Source organism: Leopardus geoffroyi, chromosome D2, assembly GCF_018350155.1.
Source record: "Leopardus geoffroyi isolate Oge1 chromosome D2, O.geoffroyi_Oge1_pat1.0, whole genome shotgun sequence".
Classification (NCBI taxonomy): Eukaryota; Metazoa; Chordata; class Mammalia; order Carnivora; family Felidae; genus Leopardus; species Leopardus geoffroyi.
In genome coordinates this window covers 62317026-62339257 of record NC_059334.1, presented here as the reverse complement: position 1 = coordinate 62339257, position 22232 = coordinate 62317026, and the positions used below count along the sequence as shown (strand labels likewise).

Genomic DNA, 22232 nt, shown 5'->3' with positions numbered 1-22232 from the left:
GAGGTTAACATTTCCCGAAAGTTTTCCTTCTGACAGCCCAAAAGAAGCCAGAATGGAAGGTGTACAAGTAACAAGTGCAGCAGAGATGGGTAGAGATGTGGACCCTCTTAGCTGGGTTGGCACAGGGCTGAGTGGGGCCAGATGGGGCTGGAGTGGGCCTGGTGCTGGGCCTGCGGGGTGGTGAGGATGGCCTTGCTGGGTGGCAGACCACTGGGCCGCATTTGGGGTACAGCAAAAGGGAGTTAGAGCGCCAGCAAGGCGTGGCACCAGGTAATGAGGCCCTCCCCATTTGGAGTTCAGGCCACACCAGCTTCAAGCCTCAGAGGTGTGCCTACCTTGTGTCAGCCCTACCAGGGCATGAAAGTCGGGCCCGCATAGCTCCTGCTGCCCAGGAAGCTTCTGGCTGTGAGTCCAGGTGAGAGACTCTGGCCGTGGAATGTTTGTCTTTGGGGTGCAGTCTTCCAGAGTCCCTCCACCCCCGATCCCAGCTGACCTCATGTTTGGGGGTGTCAATGGGAAGGCATCTCTGACTGGGTGCTAGCGTCTTCTTGGCACATCCAGTATCGAACACCGTCTGGTTCTCGTCCTTGTGACTCCAGTAGGGATTTCCTGGTGCCCTAAGGTTGGTTTGAACGAAGCTTCTGGGAGATGTTGCCGATGGTAGCGAACCGTCGTTGAGCACTGACTGTGGTAGGCACTACGCTGAGCACTTTTTGCGTATTACGTCATTTAACCCTTGTAGCAACCTAGAAAGTAAATATGTCATCTGTGTCAGTTTTTACAAGGGAGGGAACAGGTTCAAGGAGGTTAAGTCTCTCCAAGGGGAGAATCTGCACAGTCAGACTCCGGAGTCACTAAACCCCTCTACCAGAGCCCCTCACTGCTGGTTTACAATGAGAGCAGGAAGTGACTTGCTGAGTAAGGGGGAATTAGGTGCTTTAATTTATGACTAGCATCAACTGATCACCTGGAGCCTGTAGCCCCACACCAGGTGGACACCGTACTAGCTGTGCGACCTTGGGCAAGTTACTTAACCTCTCTGGTTAATTTTCCTCATCTGCAAACTGGAGGGAGTACCTAACCATTGTAGGATTATTCTGGAAAACAAAGGAGTTACTATATTTCAGGGCTCAGCGTGACTCTTGGTGTACAATAAATGCTACATGAACCTTTGCTGCTGTTATGATTTTCTGTCACTGGGTCAGGCGGCTCTCCGGGCCAGCACTGGGTGCCTCTCAGACTCGCATCTCAGTGTTTGCTTCTTACTGGCCCCACTGCAGCCAATGCTGTGCTCCTTCGGAGGCGATGAGAAGTTCAGCAGAGAAAGCAGCAGCCCGGGGTGATCCCAGACCTGGTTCCATTTCTGGCTCTGCTACTCTGTGCTTGTGGGAAACTGGGCCAGTCTCCTCCCCTGTAAAATGGGGCGAAAAATGCATACCCACCTCAAGGGACTGTCGAGTGAATGAAGCACTATATACTCTGGGTAGACTGTCAGTGCTTTTAACATGTTGACTCTCTGATACTCGGGAGTTGTTCACACCGTTGATCAGGCTAAGAGCTATCTGCCTCATTATAATGTTATCGTATTACATATGTCCTTTTAGGCGCTTTGACTTTACTCCTCTGTCTTGGCAGAAGGATAACTTCTAACCTCATTTCACAGATAAGGGAACTGAGGTCCAGATCAGACATGACTGTCTGAGCCTGAGATAGAGACCCCATCTCTGATGGTCACTAAAGGTCCCGGGCCTTCTGGGTTGGAATTGGGGCGTGAGACTCTAAATGAGTCTTCTTCCTTCCATTCTGTCAGGGCCTGTCTTCCTCATTGGGTAGGGCTGGGTCAAGAGCTGGACAAGACATCAGAGCTCAGTGGTGTGGGGCCTCAAGACTGGAGACTGGCCTTGGACTCTCCAACCCTGATGTCTGAGGGTCCAGGTCCAGGCTGCTGAGCCTGCTGGCCTGGTGAGGATCCTTGGAGCCACCAGGCCCTGTGCGGCCAGCCACCCACCCACATGGCCAGAGAGAAAGGTCCAGGCTGCTTTCTCCAGGGCAGTGATAACCCGTGGGCCCAGTTCCAGGCGGGGATTGTGTAGGATTCTCTGTGCTCCAGAGGATTCCTGCGTTTCGGCAGACACCTCATTATCCCCGTCCGTCCCAGCCGGCTGTGTCCCAGCGCCTCTGTAATCACTCAGGCCCACGCCCAGCAGCCAGCCCAGGGCCAGGAAATCACTCCCCTCCCCTCCCCCGCCTTCCGCCGCCAGCCCAAAGCGGCGCCTGCAGCCACTTGCCCGGTGGACCTCCTGCCTGCCTAACGGTTCTCTCTCCTCCTCTGATTCTCCTCTCTCTCCTGCTGCTGCTTGCTCTCGGGGGACTCGGAAGTGTGGCTCTCCAGCTGGGCTGAGTCTCCCAAGAAGGACGTGACAGGTACTGCCCTGAGTGCATGTGTGTGAGCATGTGTGTCCGGGGGCACGCACGTGTGGGAGCCGGTGCCCGCCGGCCGCGGTCCGCATGCTTCCCTGTGATGCGTAGCAGCCCTTTGTCGGCATGCCGGCCGTCCCCTGGGCCCCCTCTTGCTCTTCCGCTAGCTGTACTCGCTGCCTTCCTTACAACCCTCTCTAGGCCCCAAGTCCAACCTTGGAGGCTTAGATGGGTGATGACCACATAGCACAGTGTGTAAACAGATGCATTTCGGACCCAGAGGTACGGGTTTGTTCCCAGCTCTGCCATGTCCTGGCTGTGTAAACTTAACCTCCCTCAGCAATGCACTGCCCCCTCCCAGGGAGCCTGGCACACAGAAGGTGCTCAGGTGATGGTGAGGCTACCATCATCCTGTACGTGAACTCAGCTGGTCATCCCTGTGAGGTGGGCCAGCCAAAGATGGTCAGTCCCACTTCAGGCAGTTACCTTGAGGCAGAGAGCTGAAGTCTCAGCAGCCCCTCCCTGCCCCCAACCCAGCCTGGTTTCCAGGGGCCCTCACTGGGGAGCTGCAGCAGGTTAGGGAATCCTGTGACTGCTGTCACAGCCTCTGAGCCCCAGAGCTTAGAGCTGCCTCTGCCTCAGTGGCCTTGCCAGGCTTTGGGCTTCGTGGCCCAGGATTGGGCCTCAGGGACTTGGGCCTGTGCCTTGTGCCTAGGCAGAGCTGGGCTGGGGATCAGGGGCTTCCCTGGTCTTACTGGCCAGTGGGAGAGAAACCTAGACAGCAGGGTTCTCAGCTGCTAGAGGGAGATGGTGGCAGGCAGAGGGATGGGAATTCCAGAAGGTCTTCTAGGAGCCCCTCCATTTCTGAGAGTGCTACCTCACACACACGCACGTACACGCGCGCGCACACACACACACACACACACACACACACACACACACACACCCATTCTGCCCAAACATGTAGCAGAGATTGAAGCTTGGGAGCTGGGGAACAAGGCAGAAGGGTCAGAGGTCAGAGGGGCTGGGCCAGCCCCCACTGTCAGTCAGCCAGAGGCTTGGCCCCACCCCACCACAGCTGTGGGTAAGAACATGGGGGGTCGACGTTTTAGGAGGGGGCCAGAGGAGAAAGGCAACAGGCAGGAGGACCCCTTCCCTGACCCACGCTCCTTGCAGCCTTCCTTCTAGTGTTGTCTGTGACGAGGGCCTGGGCCTGACTAATCACTGGGCTTCTGTCCCTTTTTCCCCTCTCCACGAGCCAGTGAGCCAGAACCCACTTGGCCCACAACTATACATTTTATTCATGAAACGTATAGCCTGGCCGCCCAGGGGCCTATGGAGGAGCCGGCAGGCTGAGTCCAGCCTGAGAGGAACCCGTTGTGAGGGGCTAGAGAAACCTTTGGTCGGATGCCAGGGTTTTGTGGGTGGGGGGGGGAGGGGAGGGGGTCAAGGACAATATGGGGAGCCTGGGGTGGGGGCTATCACAGGGCTTGGCTTCTCAGGATGAGCCCAGCTGTTTGGAGTGAGAAGCTGAGGGGAAGCAGTGTGGGCTGGGAAAAACCAGCCAGACTTGGAGTTCAGGGCTGGAGTCTTGGGCAAGTTGCCAGCTTTCTCTGGGCCTTGGTTTCCCCATCTGGAATGTCAGAGAGTGCATGAGACAGTAAGGGGCAGATGTGGGGGATCCTTGTAGGTAAGATTCCTCGGGCTGCATAGCCTGGCATCTCCCCCAGAGTGGGCCCAGGGGGCTCAGACCCGGTCTCTAGCTGGCAAGTAAACAGTGCTTGCCTGGAGGTGGGGTTGGACAGAGGCATGTTTCAGGGACACAACCGCAGCCACCCTTTTCCTGGCACGTGTGGCCCTTGCCCTGAGCCGCCTGCTGATTCTGAGGCTGCAGGGGAATCTGAAACCGTCCCGCTTCCCCCCAAATATCCCATTTCCTGTTTGTTTTATAAACACTGTCTGTAGTTTACTTAGGACATTAATCTTGTCACCTCATTCCATGCGCAGAACAGCCCATTGAGGTAGGTACTTGTACTGTACCTGTTTACAAATGAGGAAGCTAAAGCTCAGAGAGGTTAAGTGTCTTCCCCATGGTCACAGAGCTAGTAAGGGCAAAGCAGGACTGGATCTCAGACTCGAATTTTATGCTTTCACATCATGAATTTCAGGCAGTTGAGGCCAGTGCCAGTCCTGGGCATGTACTCTCATCAGGGAGACTCTGGTCTAAAGCACACAGTCTGATTGGGGCACAGTGCCCCACAAGAAATCCAGCAGAGGACAGGAGTGAACCCTGCGGCTGGAAAAATCAGGTGACTCCTGGAGGGTCAGAGATGGTTAGGTAGAATTGGAGTTGGTAGAAGAAGGGAAGGCATTCCAGGCAGGGAGAACAGCTAAGGCAAAGGCTTGGAAGTAAAAACCTACATAAAACAGTGTGGTGGACACACAGTGCCCTCAATACATGTGTATTGAATCATGAATGTTGCCTGGGATGGCCCAGGGCAGGGGGGCAGCTATGTGTCAGGGAACTTGGGGGACTCAGATTGTCAGAAAGACTGAGCTTGAATTTGGCCTTTATTCTGGAGGCAACAGGGACCCATTGAAGGTGTTGGAGCAGAGGACTGACTTGGCAAAAGCCTCATTTAGAAGTTTAAGTTGGCAGCGAGGATCAGGCAAGAGCCAGGGGTCCATCCAGGTGGTAGTAGGAGGAATGCAGGTGTGAGGCAGGGCTCCAGGGAACTGCCAGAGCCCTAGCAGATCCAGCTAGGGGCTCTGAATAACAAGGGGCCCATCCCTGGATGAGACTGTTGCAAAGTCCCCTTCCAACCTGGGAAAGGGTCTCTCTCTAGAAGAAGAAGTACACCCCTTCACCATGCTTCTGTCAAACCCTTCCCATCTAAAGACCAGAGGCTCCATCCACTGCCCCTGCCCTTCCTCCTCCTTTGGGCCGACTTCTCCAGCCCCCAATTTTCCAGGCCTTGGCTGGGAGGGGATCCAAAGCAGCCTTTGTGGGATGACATCACCCACCGGCCCGCCTGCCGAGTGGTTTCTCATCTGGATACCTGCTCCCAGCTCATGCCTGCCCAGGCAGCCCTGGGCAGGCAACACCCTAAGAGGCAGATGCCAGAGTGAGCTGGGAGCCTGCCTGTGCTGGGGGAGGGGAGAGCAGCCAGGAGCGCAGAGTGTCTGTGTGTCCATCTGTCCATCCCACAGCCTTTGGACTAGCTTCCAGGAAGTGCCATCGCCTGTCTTCTTGTGCTCTGGAAACCCTGGAGAACATTCTCTTAACTTTTCTACCTGTGTCCCAAAATGTCAGTCTTCAGAAAGCTTAGGCCAATTTTCCAAGGGGTTGGGGGGAGGGGGGCGGAATTTTTCCCCTCTTTGAAACCTTGCCTCAGATTTCCTTGGCTTGGATTAAAATAAGCTGAAGTCTCTCCATTCCCCATCACCCCTGCTTGTCCTCTCTAGCAGCTTCTGGCCACAAGCTCGTCACTCCTTGCTCCTCTGTCCTCTGTTTCCCCATCTCCCCTTTTTCCTTTACATAGTTGTCTAGCTTCCCTGAATTTCAGAGGTGAGGCCTTGCCTGGTTTATCTGTATTGGCTCAAAACAAACCACTAAATCACTCTGTTCCTCCGCCCATTTGTTCATTTCATTCATTCATTTTGCAAACACTTGCTGAATGCCTGCTACCTAATGGACCCTGTGGTCTGCCCAACAGATGTAGCAGCAGTCAACGAGGAACCCACACTCCAGTCTCTATTAAACACCAACCTTGTGCCAGGTGTGTGAAGATAGGGTGAGGCAAGGGTCCCTTTGGAAACCGAGGATCAGTGGCTGTCTGTAGGTGGCAAATGGGAGAGAAGTTCAGAACACAAGAGACCGTGTCTGGTGAGCTTGGGTTCAAGTCCCAACTGTGTGACCTTAGGAAAATTGCTTACCTTCATGAGCCTCAGTCTGCCTATGTGTAAAATGGGTCTTTGACAGATCCTACCACATATGGTTGTTGTGAGGATCCAGTGAGAGGGCAAAATGATGTAGTCAGGTGCTTGGCATAGTGCTGACCGTGAGTGAGCACTGAGGGCCTGCTGTTAATCGTCAGTATAATCTGGGCTCTTGGGATTTGGAAGCTCTCTAAGCCTCTGGGAACTCCTCTTTTCTGTTTGTATCGGGAGTTTTTCTTTCTCACAAACTGGAAGGGGAGCCCCTGTGTCTCACAGGGCAGGGGCTGGCCCTTTTTGTGTTGGGTGCACTGAAGAAGTGCTCTTGGCCACAGGGGCACTGGTGTCCCCCCAGGGGCACAGTGGGAGGGAGCCTCTGTCAGCACCATGCCTGGTGGGCAGGGACAGGCTCAAAGGCTGGCCCCATCTGAGTGCAGAATGGGTTGGCCCTGCTGCCCAGCTGTTGGTCGCATTTCTGCCTGAAATATAATCCTGGCTTTAGTGGAGCTGTGCGTGTGCACATCCATGTGGCAGGACAGGGTCCCTTCCTGGTCTCCAAAGGGCCGAGCTGGGGCTGTAGGGCCCACACCCTATGGGAGGAAACCACCAGGGGTAGTGGGTTTCTTTCCTTCCATTGCTCCCCGCCCTGGGTTGGATGGAGCCTTCTTCATAGAAAGACCCAAAGGTCTAAGCAGTGCTTCTCTCCCCTGACCGTGCACGGGAACCATGGGGGAGGAGGGGGTTCTAAAAAATACCCCAGACCAATTAAAGCTGGACCTCTGGAAGTGAGACCCAGGCATCAGTATTCTTTAAAAGCTCCCCGGGCGATTTTGTGGGGCCAAGTTGAGGATCATTGTGTTAGAAGAATGGGTGTCTAGAAATAGAAATCAGTGGCCATTCTGTAATGGAAAGAGAGATGGGCTTGAACCTGAAACACTGTTTGGTTCTCTCCATGGCAGCTGTGTGAGCTAAGGCAAGTGTCTTGTCCTCTCTGGGCCACTGGGTTGTCTTTTGTGAAATGGGAAGGTGAAAAGGATAAAATGGGACAGTGTCCATGCCTGACACAGAACATTTGCCAAGTTAGACTCAGGTGTGTAATGAATGTGGCTGTAGGCTAAAGCATCAGGGAACCATATGGAACCCAGGGACCCTCAGCCATTACTGTAGCCTTGCAGGTGGTGTGAATTCCCCAGCCTTCCAGGAGATTGGCAGGTATATAGGATGGTAGACACATGGTTAAAGTGTGCTAGACATGCCCTTTGGGCTGGGGGTGGTCTGGGAAGGCTTCCTGTAGGAGGTAACCAATAGGTCTCTGGTTTGTGGATCCTTTCAGCTCCTGGCAGGGCAGGTCCTGTTTTAGGCGTTTCGTCTGCACCTCCACCCCTAGTGGTGGTGATGGAAATAGTGAGACATGGAGAGGTTTAAGCAGCATGTCCACTGCCACACAGCCAGGAAGCCAAGACGGGCACCCAGTCTGTCCACCTTTCAGCCTGGTGCTTGCTTAATGAATATTGCACTGGTCCGCTGGCTGAGAGGGACAGAGAAGTTGCTTGCTCCTGGGAGCTCCAGCCCGCCTGCCCTCCTTTTGCAGAGCCCCACCTTTTGACCCCCTCAACTGCCAGAGAGGGTGGCTGGAGGCTTCCTGGAGCCTGACCACAAGGCCCAGCCCTAAAAGACAGAGGGAGACTGAATCAGTCTGCATGTGGCCGGAGTGAAGCAGGCCTAAGACTGGTCTGTCTGCACCAGGCCCTTGGGCTCTGTGGCAGCGCCTTGGTGAGCCGAGGGGCAGACGGAGCCGAACTTGAGGAAAAGCTGGCAGGGGGCGGGCTGGGCTCACCGGCTGCTGGCGCTGGGACTTTCTTCTTGGGTTTCAAGTAAACAGTCTCGGCCCTCCTCCCCCTCCCCTGCCTCCACCCCTGGCTCCTCATTCGATGGGTCTCATGTGTTTCTATTTAAGGGTTGCGAGTAAACCCCAGTGATTGGCGGCCTCAAACCCTCTTGACTTCTCGCCTGGGCCCGGGCTGTGGAGACTTCTCTCCTGCTCGCTCCCTCTCCCTCCCGAGGGGAGGACTGCTGCCTCTCTTTTTCTCTGGGTTCACAGGGGCTGGGGGAGAGGCACGAGCCCTCCTCCTTGCCTTGCCTTGCCTTTCTCGCTCTGCTCGGCTCGGCCTCAGCCCTCATGGGCGGCCCTCCCGTCCCGCCCCTGTCGGCCGAGGGGTCTGGGGAGACCACGTCCGCACCAGGCCTCTCCTGCTGCTCGCTCGTGCCGGGCTGTGACTGACTCATCGCAGCGGCAGGCTCTTCCTCTGAGTTTCCAGGGCCTCCGCTCGTCCCCGGCTGTCCCCCCCCCTCCCCACTCCGGCCCGGCTCCCCATGTCCCCCGGTCCCCGCGGCGCAGCGGGCCGGTGTGGGGCCTTGCTATATGGCCTGTCCTTGGGGCCCGGAGAGCTGCGAGCCCTGGCTGCGGGCGGCCCCTCGGAGCGGCAGCGGCGCTGGCGACGGAACAGCCTCCCCCGAGGCCGATGGACAGGGGGCGCCCCGGCCGCGGGGCCATGGCCGGCCGCTGGCTCACCGCGTGCTTTCTGCCCTCGCCAGGTGCCGACACCAACACCGAGCCCATGATCCTGGAACAGTACGTGGTGGTGTCCAACTATAAGAAGCAGGAGAACTCGGAGCTGAGCCTGCAGGCTGGGGAGGTGGTGGATGTCATCGAGAAGAACGAGAGCGGTGAGTGCCCAGACGGCCGCGCTGGCTCCCGGGACGGACGGATGGACGGACAGACAGACAGACAGACGGACTGACGGTTGGCTGGTTTTGTTCCCTACCTCCTCCCCCACCTCTGCAGCTGTACGTTATTTCCATCTGGTGGGGAGAGGGCTGAGGAGGCTGAAGTTTCCCCTGTTGGTTTGGGCTGCAGGCCAGCACTTTGCCTGGTGGTGGAAGAATGTCTCTCCAGCTCAGGGAAATTAACCGGCTTGTGTGCATGCAAGGGCAGGGTGGCAGCCGCCGGTGCAAGGTTCCCAGCCTCTGTTCAGGGTCCCCGCGCCCACTGAGGCCACAGGGAAGGTAGCTCCCAGCTCAGGGGCACCTTAGGGCATCTTCCCCTCTTGGCACCATCGTCCAAGCCAGGGTCCAGGCAAAAAGACTGGGCTCTGTGGCCGCTGACTCTCTGGTGGGGAAGGCAGGCCACGACGTCACTGTAAGGGCCAGGGTTCTTGGGCCCCTGGCGCCTTGTCTGAGGAAGGGCCAGGCCTGTGGGGGTTGGCTAGTGTCCGGGTGGGGAGCTGACTGCCCGTGCAGAGCTGAAGGCTGCCAGGACCTGGGAAGAGGGCCCAGGCAAGGGGATAAGGGAGCCAGGGAGGGCCCCACAGCAGTCGCCCTGTCCTCGCAAGCTGAGGCTTTGTCTCGTCCGGGCCCTGCCAATGGCTGTCTGGGGCCCCTGGTTGCACGGTTCTCACCAGGTGAACACAAGTGCCTTGGTGCCCTTGGCAGCAGACATCTCTGCAGGTGGAAAAAGGGAGGGCCTGGGTCTGTCTGAGGGGCAGGGCCGGGACATCCATTAGCGGTTTCCCCATATCCTGCTGGGGCTTCAGTTGGTTCCTAGGGTGTTTTGTTTTGGTTTCAGTTAGCTGCCAGGGAAGGTCCCTTGCACAGGATCCTCTTTGGGCTGTATTTGGACACTCCCAGAGGGGAGGGGCCTGTTTTCCTTTTCCTGTCCAACTCCCTTCCCTTCCAATATTTTGAACCCTGAAAGGAAGGTCGACCAAAAGGTGACTGTACTCACTCTGTAGACAGAGTAACTGAGGCACAGATGGACTGTGGGGAAGTGAGTTAGTGAGTGACCTCAGGGCAAAAGCAGAACAGAATGGGGGCATTCCCAGGCCCCCGATTCCTATGCCTATGGGCAGCAAGTAGCTGTAGAGATGCTGAGGAAATCCCAGCAGGCCTCCTGGGGGAGGTGAGCTCAGCTTCCTGCTGCAGGAGGCTCAGGAACTGTGCTGCCTTGAGAACAGATCTGTGATACTAGCACAGGTCTGACTCCTGGCCCTCCTGGGTCTAGGGTCTTCACACAGACCCTTCAGAGAGGTCTGGCTTTGTCATTGTACCTGGTGTCATTGGCAAGGTGGTTGGCAGTGGCATTCCCCACCCCGTGGAGCTACACCCCTAGCTTAAGGCGTGAGCCTTTCACCCCCAGGGGCCCACACTGGTCTCTTTCCTGCATAGGTTTTGTCTTCAGCCTTTGTCACAGTACCAGGCCTACCTCCCCAGCCCCACTTCCCATACCTGCCCCAGGGAAGCAGGCATTGTCACAGGGGCCTGGCTCTGGAAACCTTGAGTACCTCAAGAGCCAAAGGAAGGGATCTTTGATGGTAGAATTGGAGGCAGCAGCTGAGACAGATGTTTCTGGAGCTTGCTCCAAGGGGAAAAATGGGCCCACTTCTCTACATAGGGTCAGGGCTGCTCAGAAATAGAGTTCTGGCTTAGGGAGCCTTGTGCCATTTCACCTGCCTGTGTCACCAGTACGGCCATATAGCCCAGCAGGAGGAGTGAGCCCCCATGTTTCTGCATACCAGCCACTGGCCAGGATGGGGAAGACCCCCACACAAAAGGAAGTCCACACGCTCAAGACTGATTCCCAGGGGCAGACATCCTCCCTCTACCTTCCCATCCCACACTCAGGACCCTAGGAATGCTTGGAAGCCCTGCCTAGCCATGGGGGAGAGCGCACCTGGAAAAAGTGTAGAGGCACCTCCTCTTCTGAGGAGTCCCCGATGGCTGTGGGGGGGGGGCTCCAGCAGCCTGACTCCCCAGAGCAGTCCAATCTGACACATACCCCCTCTGAGGGAGCTGCTGGCCCTAGAAGCAGGATTCTGCCCCACCAGTGGCAGAGGCTGGGTAGCTTCAGATCCCTTAATTCCTCTGGGCCTCTGTTATCCCTTCTGTAAAATGGAGATAATTTGGTGGCTGTTTGGAAACAGGAACTGGAGTAATGACCTCCCTGAGCCCTCTCCCAGGTCTGAACTCTGTGGCTGGGAGACTGTGTAGGGCCCTAGGTGTCTGGTAGAGAGCCTCCCTTGAGGTGGCTTTTTGACTTCTCTAGGACTTTTGTGTCTTTATTCTTGGTGGAGATTACTGCTTAGCAGCAGATGTCTGCACAGGGACCTTGGAGTGCTATGTCCACCATGCAAACCCACACTGTCCATTGCTGTCAGAAACCGGGAGGCCTGGAGTGTACAACCAGTTTAACTAGAGAATCTAAGTGGGTGGAGAGGAGAAAGCAGAAGGACCAAACTGCAGATCCTTGGGACAGTGGTGTCCCACTTCAAGGAAGCTGGGTGGCTGAGGTGGGGGAGGGGAGGCGTGTTGTGCATCCTGTAAGCTGGCTTTGGGAGGAGTGGTGAGTGAGGCTTTTGAACTCTGTAACAAAGACCCAATTGTTATGCCTCTGACCTTGGGACACAGTGGGCGTGTTGAGGCATTTCCACTCCAGTGCCACCATTCCCCCCTGTCCCCCTGCCCAGGGCCTTGCTTTGCCCACCAAGAGCCCGGACTCTGCCTGTGTCCCCTTCTCTCTTGGCTGGAAGTTCGAGTAGAGTGTTCGTAGAGGGGTCCACCAGCCTTTGGCTCTGCCTGTTCATCCAGGCCCTCTGGCTGGGACCATAGCCAGCAAGTGATTTGGGGTATCGTGCCAGCCCCCAGCTTTGGGGGATGTAATCTCCTTGGTCTAGAGAGAGATGTGTCTGGAAGGCAATTCAGAGTCAGTAAAAAGTAAACGCCAGGGGCCATTTCATGAGTATCATTTTAACAGAATCAGGGAATGACCCTATGCGGTAGAAGGCCCTTTAACAATTTTGTGGCTGAAGTAACAGGCTAAGAGGTTAAGTCATTTTCTTTGAGTCCAACAGCTGGGATCTCTGCCCTCTACAGAGGACATAGGAGGAGGGTGAGAACCGTCCCATCCCGGGTAGGATCACCAGGAGCTGGTGGCGTCGCATGTTGGGGGAGAGACGGGCTGGTTGAGATGACCACAGGTCTCCCTGTAACATCTTTGAAGGAGGAGGATTCTGTGTCCCACCTTCCAACATGGTGGTCATAGGTAGTGGGAACTCGTGTTGTTAATTGTTCCTTTGAACTTGGGGGCAAGCGCCAGCTGAGAGGATCTCAGGAGGGTGCCCACTGCACCGAGGACAAGCCTATTCCAGGGAATGTAGGTGGGCAGAAGTCAAGAACACCCAAAGTGGGTGGCTTCAGGGAAAGCCTTTTTGATCAAGCAGTGGGCCTGGGGCCCAGCCAGAAAGGACTCTTTTTCTCCTTTGATAAACAGGGACAAATCTCGCAGAAAGATTCAACAGCTTTGCTTGCTTTGACAACCAGCAAGGTGTGCAACAACCGCTGTTGTCTTGTCCTTGGGAACCCCTCCACCCTCTACCCTTCACATACGCAGCATCCCCTGAGATGCCTCCTTTGTAGGACATTCTTGTGCCCCAAAGACCACACTGGCTTCACCTTCATGCAGCTATAATCTGGTGGGATATCTTGTAGAGTGGTGATGGCAAGGTCTCCGTTGCTCTGGTTGCTGATCTCCAACTTGCCAGGATTGCTTCCTCCTTCTTAGGAATAAAGGTCGGGGGAGGATGTGAGGATATGAGTCAACAGATGGCTCATTGTTTTCCTGCCTCACCTTTCCTTCTCTGAGTCTTCGTTTCTTTCCTGGTATCAGCATGATAATCCTGGGAGTTCTCACACTTCCTCAGGGGCACATAGCTATAGGACTAGCATCAAATCATGCTGGCAAGGAATTTTGAGCTCTGCTGGTCCACCCAGGTGAGAAATTGTACAGGTGACAAAACTGAGCCTTCGGGAGTCTGTACATCTCAGTCTCCTCCAAAATCAATGCTTTGGTACCAACTGAGTAGTGAGCAGAGGACAGAAATCCACTCAGACTTGCTCAAGAGACTACTGAAAGGATGCAGGGAAATCTCCCTGAACCCAAGGATGTGAGGGGCATCCCAGCCTCACAGGAGCTGGGAACCAGAAAGTCAGCACAAGCCAGATCATCTCTCTGTCTCTCTCTTGGGTGTACCATATAGATTTAAAGCCCCCCTGCAGTCTTCTCACTGCAGACCAACCTCCATTCCCTTCCTGTTCACTTATAACAGCAGCCCGTTCACCTGCTATTGCTCTGTCAGGACCAGACTACATGGCTTTTCAGTTGAGACAACTGCCACCAATGGACTGTGGCTCCTGGTTCTCGGAGTTCAAAATTTCAAGTTTGAATCTGAATCTGATTGGTTACTGGCCAGCCAATCAGCAGACCTTCCATGAGGTGGCCAGCCCCAGGCCAATCAGCTGTGTCCAGAAGTGTCATGGGGTATAAATCTGGCTACCTCACCAGCCTCCTCACCAGTGGCTGGTGGAGAGCAGCTTTTAAAGAAAGGTGATGCAGAGGGGTAAAGTACCCTAAAACATGTTGGGCTGCAAACTATTTACTTGTTCAGCAGCTGTGTGTGTGGTGGAGAAACAAAGAATCAGGAATCTGAGTAGTAGGTTGAAGATCGAATATTACCCTAACTTTGTGATGTAAATAGGAATCACTTTGTTTCCTCATGAGTAGAAGGGGGCAGTGATAAACACTGCGTGAGCTTTTGGGGGAGGGGGCTAATAAAGTAGAACCATTTATTATTTGCTAAATATATTTATTATAAAGACAAACTGATAAGCTTTCAGATTTTTGTGTCATATGATAGTTTTGTATCGACAAAGATACTGCATTCTTCAGCCATATATTTTGTGAGTTAGAATTTCTTTCTAACACTGAGGTTGTATCTCTTCTGTTATTTAGCTGTTTCTTCTTGAACATTGTTATAACTGGTTCTAAGTGAGCTTCTTATAAGAGAGAATCTACATAGTGTTCATTTATTCACTCATTCGTTTATTTCACAATTCTTGAATACCTCCTTTATCCCAGTCCCCATGCTAGTTTGGTGCGTACCCATAAGGTTCCTGCCTTTATGAAGCTTAGGCTCTAATCGATGTGAGCATTCTGGGTACTTAAGGGGTGGACTGTATTGTCAGGCTGGGGTGGCTTCACAGAGTTTACAGTGTCTTCAGTGGACTTCTCTTATGTATCTTCTATGTCTTCTGCTTAGATTATGTGCTTACTAAGAAACCACCTGACTGCTAATTCAGATTGCCACACTACCCTACAAAAGAGATAACCCAATAAAGATAGGATAGGCTGTTCTAGAAAGGCAGGTTAATCACAGTCTGCATTGCAGACTATCTCTGGCAGGCAGGTGTCGTGCGCTTTGCCTGCGAGGGAAAGGGCCACAGAGCATAGATCCAGGATCAAAAGCTAGCATCCTAATTCTGCCTTGGGCCCCCTCAGCACAGCTTTATATATTGCAGACTAGAGATTGTTTTGAGAATGGGATTGCAGGACAGCCTAGCAACGTAAGATATGGCTTCAACTTAGACAAGCCTGGTTTTCATCTTCACTTGGTACTTGCTGGTGGTGAGTCTGGGAAAGTTACTTGGGTCTCCTGAGCATCAGTTTCCTTGCCTTTAAAATGGGCATAATTGTACCCACAGCTATAGGGTCAATGTATGCTGATTTGAAAGGAATTCCGTGCTTAGTACAGGGCCTGGCACACAGGAAGTGCTCAGGACGTGCTGGTCGCCAGGAAGACTGCTGGACTAGGGCAGCTATGCCACAGATTGATCTTGGCGCCCACAGCAGGCCAGTTTTCCTCTATGGCCTCCATTTCCCTGCCTGGCCAGAGAATGGATTGCACTCAGTAGTGTTAAGGATTCCCTCGGCCCTGATGGTTTGCAAGGTGGGTAGGGCAAGCAGGGAGCTTGCTGCAGGGTAGTGAAGGCCAGAAACCATGTTGGAGACCAGAGTCGCAACTTTGGAGCCCTGGCTTGGGTAGCTGTCCTTGCCCCAGTCTGTGACAGGAAAGGAGTTGGAGAAAAAAGTAAGTTCCCATTGGTGACCCAGACACCATACCCTCACAGGGCCACAAGCTTCGAGCAAGGCTGAGGGAAGAGGAGTGGCTCACCCATGACATCCTCATGCTGGCTGTCCTGCAGTGACCCTGTTGCATGGTGCAGAGCTGAAGCACTGGGGGTGGTAGGAGACTAGCAGAGTCAAGGAAGGCTGCCTGGAGGAATTGGAGGCATCGCGCTGGGCCTTAGAAGGAGGTTAGGTAGGCAGAGATGCAAAGGAACTCTAGGTCCACATGAAGGGGTGCCAGGTGGAGGGGTGCGCCTGGTGGGGCCACCTCCGGCGGGTGCGTCCTGATGAAGAAAGTGGAAGCTGGGCGGCAGTGGAGGGGGAGGAAGGATGGGGCCATGGGAACAGTGAGCAGGAGAGGGACGTGAGGATGTGGCACTTGAGGCAAGCAGTCCCAGCTGTGGGGAGGAAGGTGGCAGGGGAAGGTGTGTCTGGGAACCGGAAGTCGCTCTTCCCTCGAGTGAGCTGTTGTCTGGGAGGCGTCCCAGGGCTTGTCAGCACTGAGCACTGCCAGCCACCCGGCTGGAGCCAGCTGCCAGATGGCTGGGTGGAACAGTAGCCACCAGGGTACTCTCTTGTCTTGCCTCCACCTGTTCAGGCAGGACGAGTAGGGTGGGCTGGTCACTCCCACCTCACATTGGCTCTGTGGACCTGTCATGCCCCAAACTCCTCTGAGGCCATTACCCTGGAATAGTCATTTCTGAGCAAAAGATGCGTTTTGGTGGTGACCTTGGAAATCCAGCTGACATGCCAGTGTGACACCAGCTGCTCCTCTCAGCCCCGGGTCAGCACAGCTTGGCTGCCTTCCCTTTTGGGGGGCACACAGGTTTGCACTGAGTTTGCACGGGCATCTCCAAAATGCTGCTTTTCTGGGTTTGAACACCAAGAGAATACTTAAACCACACACTGCCCAGACCCCAGCAAGGCCCATCTTCTCGCGAGCCGTCGTCACTAAACCCCTATTATTTGACCAGGTGCCAGGCTGCGGCCCAGAGGTGAAGGAGGCTCACATGGTCCCACCCTCATGGGGCTCCCATGTAGTGGTGAGATGGTCACAAGTAAACCAGGAAAATAATTGGAGATTTTGAAAAGCGCAACACAGGAAATAGGGCACTGTGACCCTCACGTGAATAAACGGCGAGAGTGGGTAATCATGTGGCCAGGAAGGACCCCCTGAAGGCCTTCTGTGCTGAGAATGCGTGGAGCTCGGTGGGCAGAGAAAAAACCAGATTGGTTTGGGGAGCACGGTGGCGAGTGAGGGCAGAGAAGGGGGAGAGGCCAGGTGGTACCACGGCAGGGCGCATTCTACATATAACAGCCACCGCGTACCTGGTAGGAGTCTTGCAGTGTAATCACCAGGTGACCCCACTCCCCTCCCCGGATATACCCTGGCCCAGGTGCCCAGGGAGCGGGCACCACTGGACACCCCCTGCCCGCTCCCAACGCGCACACTCATGCAGGACCTTTCGCCAGTAGGAGCGACAGGTCTCACCGCACGGCTGAAACATAGGGAGAGAGTTCCCCACACAGCATTCCCTCCGCTCTTACATAACAGATTTCCACCCTGCCATTGTGGCACTTTCTGGGGAGTATAATTTGTCAGGACCTCAGGGAATTTGGGTTGAGTAATTGCCCCTTGTTTCTTCCCCCCAGATGAACCCGTGGCTGTGTGATACTACATTCTCAGCACTTGGGTTTTCACTAATCACTCGTGGTAGTGGGGTTTACCGCCCTCCTCTCTATCAGCATCTTTTCGGATTCCGTAACCTCACCCTCTGGGCTCCCAGTGCTGGCCTGCACTCCCTGGTCTCCTCACAGGAAAGCCAGGGTGACCCAGTTTAGCTGGTCGCCCTGTGATGCTTGGTGGGAGCCAGTGTCCCCTGGGACTAAGTGGAGAGCAGCTCGTGGCTCATGGAAGCCCCAGCTTCACTTCTACCTATGTTTAAAATGTGCTTTAGGGAATTTTGGGGGGATTTTTGTTTGTTTGTTTCATTTAATTGTCTCAGCCTCCACTTCACATTTCCCTTCTTAGGCATGCGCTTTTTAGGCTCATGCTAAAATATATTTGCCTCCCTTAAGCTTTTATTGGACTAAATTGTGGGGAAGTGGCCCAGGCTCCACGGGAGGTGAGTGAAAGCCAAACTAAGAGAAAGCGTCTGCCAAGGACTGGCCATAAAGTGAGCGAGCCACGAGTAGGTTTTTGAGATTGGTATGCAGATCTCTCTCTTCTGTTACACCTGGCCCATCAGCATTGCCATGAGTGGCCCTTGAATCACCATGTCCCAGAACCTTGTGGGTTTATTTTATTTTATTTTTTTAATGTTTACTTATTTTTGAGAGAGAGAGCATGGGTGTGAAAGGGGCAGAGAGAAAGGGAGACACAGAATCCAAAGCAGGCTCCAGGCTCCCAGCTGTCAGCACAGGGCCCGACGCAGGGCTCAAACTCCTGAACCCCGAGATCGTGACCTGAGCCGAAGTTGGACACTTAACCAACTGAACCACCCAGGCGCCCCATAAACCATGCAGTTTATAAAACATATTAGTAAGACAAAGGGCAAATGCTGGCATTGTGCTTCTCAGAGGTGGAAATTGAAGCCCAGAGAGGTTAAGTGACTCGCCCCAAGGTTGCACAGCTGGAAGGTGGGGTGTGGACTTCCAACACATGCCATTTATCCACTGTTTGGAAATCTGGATGTTTGCATTTCTCTTCCTTGTAGATTTTACTTTAGAGAGCCATGCCCCTGAGTGCTCTGCTGTGTGAGTTCCCCAGGCCACAGAGAGCAGGGGAACAGAAATCAGTCCTGCTGAAGCCCTGTCTGGGATAGGAGAAAAGTAGTCCAAAGGGAAGTTTCTTGCAGAAGAGTCATGTGCATGCTCCAGTGTTTGGCTCAGCCAGGTCCATGGGCCAGGGCTGAACTGGATGGGTAGATGAGTTAGGGGCATTTGTGATTTCCCCAGAGATCTGCTCACCAGGGCCCTGGTGGGCGGGGCTGAGGGTGTGCAGGCAGTGCTGGGCAGGACCCCAGCCCTCTCTGCCTTCTTCTTTGTCCAAATAAACAATGTCCTGCCCTCTCCCCTTAACCTCACCAGACCCAAAGAAGAGCTGCCTCTGCCTCCTTCTCCCCCTCCCACGACATCTTTAATCTCAGCCCTATTTGAGTGACATCCTACATGCAGGAAATGCTTCCATACGCTGTGGTTTGCTTATTCAGTCGCCAAATAACGTACCTACTGTGTGCCCAGCACTGAGGTGTAGCATTTGACAAGAAGCAGCTGTCCCTATCTTCCTGTCACTGAGGGGATGGCGTTCTAGGGATCCCTCTTGCCTGCAAGATAAAGGCCCAGATGCAGTGAGTCAATCATTTTCACAGTGTACCTGCTAAATGCGAGGCAGAAAGCACAGTGTAGCTGGGGTTCTGTGGTGTCATGGAGAGGACAGGGAGGGCAGGACCAGAAGGCTATGGGTTTTCATGAATACTGTCGGGTTCAGAGATGGGACAGTGCCTGGTCAGGGCAGTCTTCTGGAGAAGATGGGCCTTGAGCAAGTTGCTGAAGGAGGAGGGGGCTCCAAGCCAAGTTGAGTCAGAATGACACCTTCCAGGGCGCAGAGGGTGGACACAAACAAGCATAATCTGGCCGCCGTGTCTGAGGCTGCCTATGGGAAAGTTTTCACCCAGCAGGGAACAGGCTGGGGGTGTGTGTCAGGGGCCTCAAAGGGCCCCAAATGTCAAGTGAAGGAGAGATTTCCCCCTTTCTTTCCTGCCAAGCTGAGGGAGACCTTTCTGACGATCTGCCCAAACCTCTCCTTTGTCGGAGGAAGAACAGAGCCTGGAAAAGTGAAGCTCCTCGCCAGTGTCATGTGGCGAGTTCATGGCTGTGCTGTGTCACAGCTGTGGACCGCTGGTGTAGAGGTGGCCTTCTCCGAGGCCCGCTGGCATCTCCCAGCATCACTGAGGTCTTGCCACCCTCTCTAGGCTGGCCACACCCCGTCTTGCCCCTGGCTGGCTGCCTGAGGCTCCCTGACCCTGGGCCCTCAGCCGGGTGCTAACTCAGAGGTGCTTCCTACATGCTCTTAACACTGTATGTTCAAACACTGATTTTTCAAACATGGTGACTTCCTTCCTGCAAGATCATCTTCAGATGCCTCACCTTGAAAATATGGACTCCCCACCGTTTAGCGACCCCACTTCTCTGGGCAGTTCCACTGGCTGGCTGTGGTCTCCCCCCAGACCAGAGGCTGTGCCTCCTCGGCCCCTCTTGTACCTCCCTAGGAAGGTGTTGAGGTCGCTGTTGAGGTTGGCCAGGCATCCAGTCCCCATGTTTCTGGACACTCTGTCTTCTCTTGTTTGTTTTCTGTACTTCTAACTGGCGCCCTTGCAAGGCCCCAGCCTTCTCTCTGCTCAGCGTGCTCACCGTCTTTTGATTACCACAGGAGTTTGAGCTGCTGTGGTCAGGAGGCACGCGCAGCAAGGCCTGGGTCTCGGGTCCTACAGGCTTCTCCCAGTCCTGGCCTGGCCATGTGACCTCCCTGTGCTCTGGGGGACTTTCTGCCAGTTCCAGCCACCCACTCGAGCCACTGGCTCAAGGGATTGCCACTTGGCACAGTGCTTAGGGTGTCATCTCAACGGGCAGGGCGGTGCTATGCCCTCATGGAAGGAATGCCAGGCTTTATATAAAAGGATCTCAGGTCAATCTAGGTTCCAAGCTCAGTTACCCACTAACCAGGTGGCCTCTCTGAGCATCACCTTCCCTCATAGAATGGAAATGTGATCGGGAGTGAAGACAGTGGCCACGGTTCTGTTCCAGATACCAAGCACCCCACTCCCGTGACCATCCTGCTTTTACCAAAACTGGGCAAGAAGCAGGCCTTTCATCTCTGTACTTCCAGAGTTCCTAAGGTCCCTTCTAACCCCTGGGGCTCCGAGAGAAAACCAGTTTCAGCTTAGAGGGAGCAGGTGAGGGGAATTTGACCATGTTGGTAAGCCTTCAGCCAGCTCCCTAAGCAGCCAAATGGGTCACTGGCTGCAAACATCCCTGGGTTTGTAATGATGATCACAGGGCTCGTGGGCTCCTGGACACCTTTGGAATGGGCTTTGTGAGGCCAAATGCTTTGCAGATTAAATTTCTGGACAAAGAACAGCTGAGAAATAGTCCTGAGCTTTGCTAAGCCATTTCTATGCTATGGCAGCAAAAGGGGCGTGTGTGTGTGTGTGTGTGTGTGTGTGTGTGTGTGTGTGTGTGTGTGTGTGTGTGTTTGTTCTTTCGTTCTCTTCCCTAATAAAAGGGAGAGGCGTAGGCAAGAGAGGAGGAAGGTCCAATCCCGAGCCTCCCTCTCTTCTTCAATTTGCATCAGCCAATGGGTACCGCTGGTGCTGCTGTGTTTTCCAGGATGGTGCTGGTAACAGAAGGAATATGATTAGTGTTATGGAATTTCATGGTTGGGGTTGGGGGTGGCTTTTCCCCCCTTTTTAAAATAAATGTTTTGAAGAGTTGCCCTGGAGAGCTGCTGAAAGCAGAGGCTGACGGACATTTTTGGTCATGTCAGACGAGGACAGGATTATCCAAGTGAGCAGGGGTGTCTCTCCCCTTCAGCGGGGCTGCAGGGTTCCAGGGCCATCCTGCCAGAAAGCGAGCAAGGGGCCGTAATCACAAACAGGCTGGGATCAGTTACAACCAGAAGTATTACTTTAGACTCTTGGCTTTGATGGGGAAGAATGCAGTTTTCCTCACCCCTCCTCCCCCATCCTTCTCAAGTTAAACAAGATCTGTGAAAGCAATAGCTCTGGGATATAAAGAGAGGCCAAAATCCAAAGCAGCAAGGGGTCTCAAAAGCCCAGCATGGGAGGGTTCTCCCAGCCCCTGCTGATACTGGAACAGGGGTTTGCCTGGCCTGTTCACTGTCCCCCCATCCCTTCTTGGGTGAACCTGAGAAGCACATTTTCCCAGAGTCTTTCTTGTCTACCTAGGGCATCCTCACCTCTATCTTGCCCACTTGGCTCTTCTGCATATGCAAGCTGGCATTTTCTTCGTGTTTGCAATGTACCTGAGCACCGTGGGGAGGAGGAGGGGGCAGGTGGGAATGTAATGAAAATAGCTTAGCACACTGGAGCAGGTGATTCGCCAGCTTCTTCCCTGATCAGCCTGTGCAGACAACAAACTAATGAGGCCCTCACCCCTTGTAGCCATGACCCGGCCCTGGGGGGATCTGCTTCTCAACCCCCTCTCCTGCCTCGGCCAGCACCTCCTATCTACTCCTTCACACTTGGGGATAAATAATACTGCCCCCTGGAGTGTTGGCACCGTCAGGAGTGTGCTTCCCCCGTCACTGGTGCCTGGAGCAGAACCAGGGTTGGCCAACATGTAGACCTCCTTGCCAACAGAGCAGGATTTTAACTGACTGCTCCTTAGAGGAGAGGAAGGAAGTTGACCTCATCCTCAGGCTTTGCACAGAGAGAGTGAGCATCCAGGGCTCCTGCCTCAATGCTTCCCTTACGAGTGTGTAACCCCACTCTTTTGCCTCACCGCACAGCCAGACACAAACTCACCTCCTTGGACTTCAAGGGCCCCCACTTTGGGTGAGGCCAGAACATCTTGTCAGCACTGTTGTGGCAGCAGACAGGAGGATTCTGTACCCCAGGGGCCTAGCCTGCCTTCCGTACCCCCGTCTCTCAGTCTCCTTGGGGCCGTCCCACCATCTCAGGGCCCTTGGATGGGAAACTTCATTCTAGAAGTGGATTCAGGGTTGGGGAGCCTGAATGGAGTCACAGCCCAGTTTGGTGGGACACTCACATTCTAGTCTAAGGGCCAGGTCAGAGCTGGGGATCTGGACCCAGTGACAATATTGCTCAGTTACTGGGGAGTG

At 54.4% G+C, this 22232-nt stretch overlaps 1 protein-coding gene and 1 long non-coding RNA gene across 9 annotated transcripts in view; one reads left to right on the top strand and one right to left on the bottom strand.

Annotated features, from left to right (window-relative positions):
• SH3PXD2A (SH3 and PX domains 2A) overlaps window positions 1-22232 on the top strand; it is a 243427-nt gene that overhangs the window by 176107 nt on the left and 45088 nt on the right. For 6 of the 8 annotated variants that reach the window (XM_045438783.1, XM_045438781.1, XM_045438784.1 and 3 more), the window contains 2 exons: window positions 2380-2424; window positions 8950-9081. In XM_045438783.1, the coding sequence (XP_045294739.1) occupies window positions 2380-2424; window positions 8950-9081 (177 nt within the window). The remainder of the gene's footprint in view (window positions 1-2379; window positions 2425-8949; window positions 9082-22232) is intronic. The other 2 variants (XM_045438782.1, XM_045438789.1) reach the window with 1 other exon arrangement.
• On the bottom strand, window positions 12182-13997 carry LOC123577034. Its single transcript, XR_006701681.1, has 2 exons — window positions 13527-13997; window positions 12182-12965 (listed from the first exon to the last, which is right to left on the bottom strand). It is a non-coding gene; the product is annotated as an uncharacterized LOC123577034 (long non-coding RNA).